Here is a 2,426-nt window from a genome sequence, read left to right on the forward strand (position 1 = left end):
ATGGAAAGAGAAAGAGCTCATGCATCCATCAGTGGGCAACATTTTTCAGCTGTCAATATTTCTGTTCTTGATATGTGGTATCACTGTTAAAACAGGTGAAAGCCCGTGATTCAATTCTGCCTAGTCTATAGATTTTATAATGCCCTTGCTACCTAACTGACTCTATCTAAGGGAAGATAATTCAATTGCTTGCATTTATAGGCCTAAGGTTCTCACTTGAACTTCCAAGTTTACTGGCACATTAGGTTTCTCTTTCCAAAGTCTGCCATGATGCCTTTTAATTGGGTCAGGAGAGTCTTCTGCCTTATCCACATGCCATCCTGGAGCTGATATTTCACCCTTGCTTTTCTATACTCTGGCATTAAAATAAATAAATAACAATTTTACTGACTTTCCTTTCTCTCTGTCCCCAAATATATATCATTTCTCTTATGGGAAAAGAAGAGACCTTTGTTGCCCTTTATACTGCCAACAAATTATAAGACCTCGTTGGAATTTTCTTAATTTATTAGAGAGTTCGAGCAGTGATGAATGTTAGAAAAAAGTAGTTGGGATATTTCTTTTAGGGCTCTAATGCAAAAGAACTCATGAGTTGGTAAAGAGTTTGTAAAATGACAAAATAATTCCTGTCAAATTCTTGACTTACATTTATGTGACTAAGAAGGTTCTCTAGAGTGACTCTTTCTAGATGATATAAAATCTACCGTCTTTACCATTAGATAGGAAAACTGCTGCCTAATTTTTTTTTTTTGTGTGTGCTGGCTGGTGCAGGGATCCTTGGTGTTCCAATTTCTAAATGGAATTTTCTTTCATTAAAAGATAAGTGATATATAATTTCACCTTGTTTTTTTATTGAAACATAGTTGACTATTCATATTCGTGAGGTGCAGAGTTGAATATCAATACCTGTGTACAGTACATAATGATCAAATCATCTTTACAAAACGTAATCATTCTTTCTCTTACCTTATTTCCTGCAACATGCCTCCTCTCCTATTCCCACCTCTAATAACCACAGTTCTGTTCTCTCCCTTTGAAAGTTCAACATATTATTGTAATTGTTGTTTCTTTCTTTCTTATGTTAAATTCCATTTAAAAAAATTAGTATTGAGGTTGAATAGAGAGAAAGAGTTAAGAGCAGGGACTCTGGAGCCTGACCGCTTGGGTTCAAATTTCATTCTGCAACTTCCTTCCTATTTGACCTGGGGGAAGTTTCTCAACTCAATTTCCTTGTCTGTAAAATGTATAAATAAAAACTGTGCTTGCTTCATAGGTTGTTACAAGAATTAAAGGAGTTAATATTTATGAAATGCTTAGAGCAGGGCCTTGCACATACTATGTGCTATACAAAATAGGTGAATTAATGTGAATTGATTTTTCTAGAAATTGGGATAGGTGAAATTTTAACCAAATCATGTTGGGCACCATAGTCTGTGCTTTTTCTGTCATTTAAAGTTGGCTCACTTCCTGGACACATACTCACTCAAACCAAGCACCCTCTGGAAGCTCACTCTCAGCTCCTGAGTCCTAAGGGCATATACCATGGGGTTAAGGGCTGGGGGAATGACAATATGCAGCACATTGAGGAGAACAGGAATGAGGGGAACACTTCTTCCTGCCAGATGGGTGACAGAGACTACAATAATAGCTGTATAGAAAAAGAGAATGAGGATGAGGTGGGAGCTGCAGGTACTCAGGGCCTTAGATGTTGCTTCAGAAGAGTTCAACTTCAGCACTGAGTGAAAAATCAAGGCATAGGAAGCAAAGACCAGAGCCATGTCACTCCCAACCACAACCCAGATGAAGGCCAACTGGTAAAATCTGTTAATGGTGATGTCATCACAGGCCAGACTGATGACCCCCAAGTTAGAGCACAGGCAGTGGTCAATCTCATTCCTGGAGCAGTAGTGTCTCTGGGCAGCCAGCACAGGCACTGGGATGGTCAACAGGCCATTTCGGAGCACCATGGACAGTGCGGCTTTGATTACAAAAGCTTCAGTGACTATGGAGGGGTACTGAAGGGGATAACAAATGGCTACATATCTATCCACTGCCATGCAGAGGAAGATGCCTGACTCCATGCACAAAAAAGAGTGGATGGCATAGATCTGAGCAAAACACTGAGGGAGGCTGATGGCCTTGGCATCAAGCCAAAGGATGGCTAGAATCTTGGGCATGATGGTGGTAGCCAGGCCAATGTCCACTATAGCCAGGATACCAAGGAGCTGATACGTCGGCTGCTGCAGGCTAGACTCATGGTGGATAATGATTAAGACAAGGAGATTGGCACCAAGAGCTAAGAGGTAGAACAGAGCCAGGGGCAGAGAGAGCCAATGTTGCCACTCATGAATGCCTGGGAATCCCATCAGGATGAACTCAGATACTCGAAACCATGAGCTATTGGTCATATTCTGGGTGATATCCAT

The 2,426-nt window shown here is 40.6% G+C and overlaps 1 protein-coding gene across 1 annotated transcript; it reads right to left on the minus strand.

Annotated features, from left to right (window-relative positions):
• Positions 1-1,460: 1,460 nt before the first annotated feature.
• On the minus strand, positions 1,461-2,426 carry LOC103591282 (olfactory receptor 688-like). The gene has a single exon (XM_008573707.1). The coding sequence runs from the start codon at positions 2,424-2,426 to the stop codon at positions 1,461-1,463; it is 966 nt and encodes a 321-aa protein (XP_008571929.1).

Source organism: Galeopterus variegatus, unplaced genomic scaffold (assembly GCF_000696425.1).
Source record: "Galeopterus variegatus unplaced genomic scaffold, G_variegatus-3.0.2 Scaffold956, whole genome shotgun sequence".
Classification (NCBI taxonomy): domain Eukaryota; kingdom Metazoa; phylum Chordata; class Mammalia; order Dermoptera; family Cynocephalidae; genus Galeopterus; species Galeopterus variegatus.

Bases quoted from the DNA above. Each gene is read 5' to 3' on its own strand.
- LOC103591282 (XM_008573707.1), bottom strand. From the start codon at position 2,426: ATGGATATCACCCAGAATATGACCAATAGCTCATGGTTTCGAGTATCT.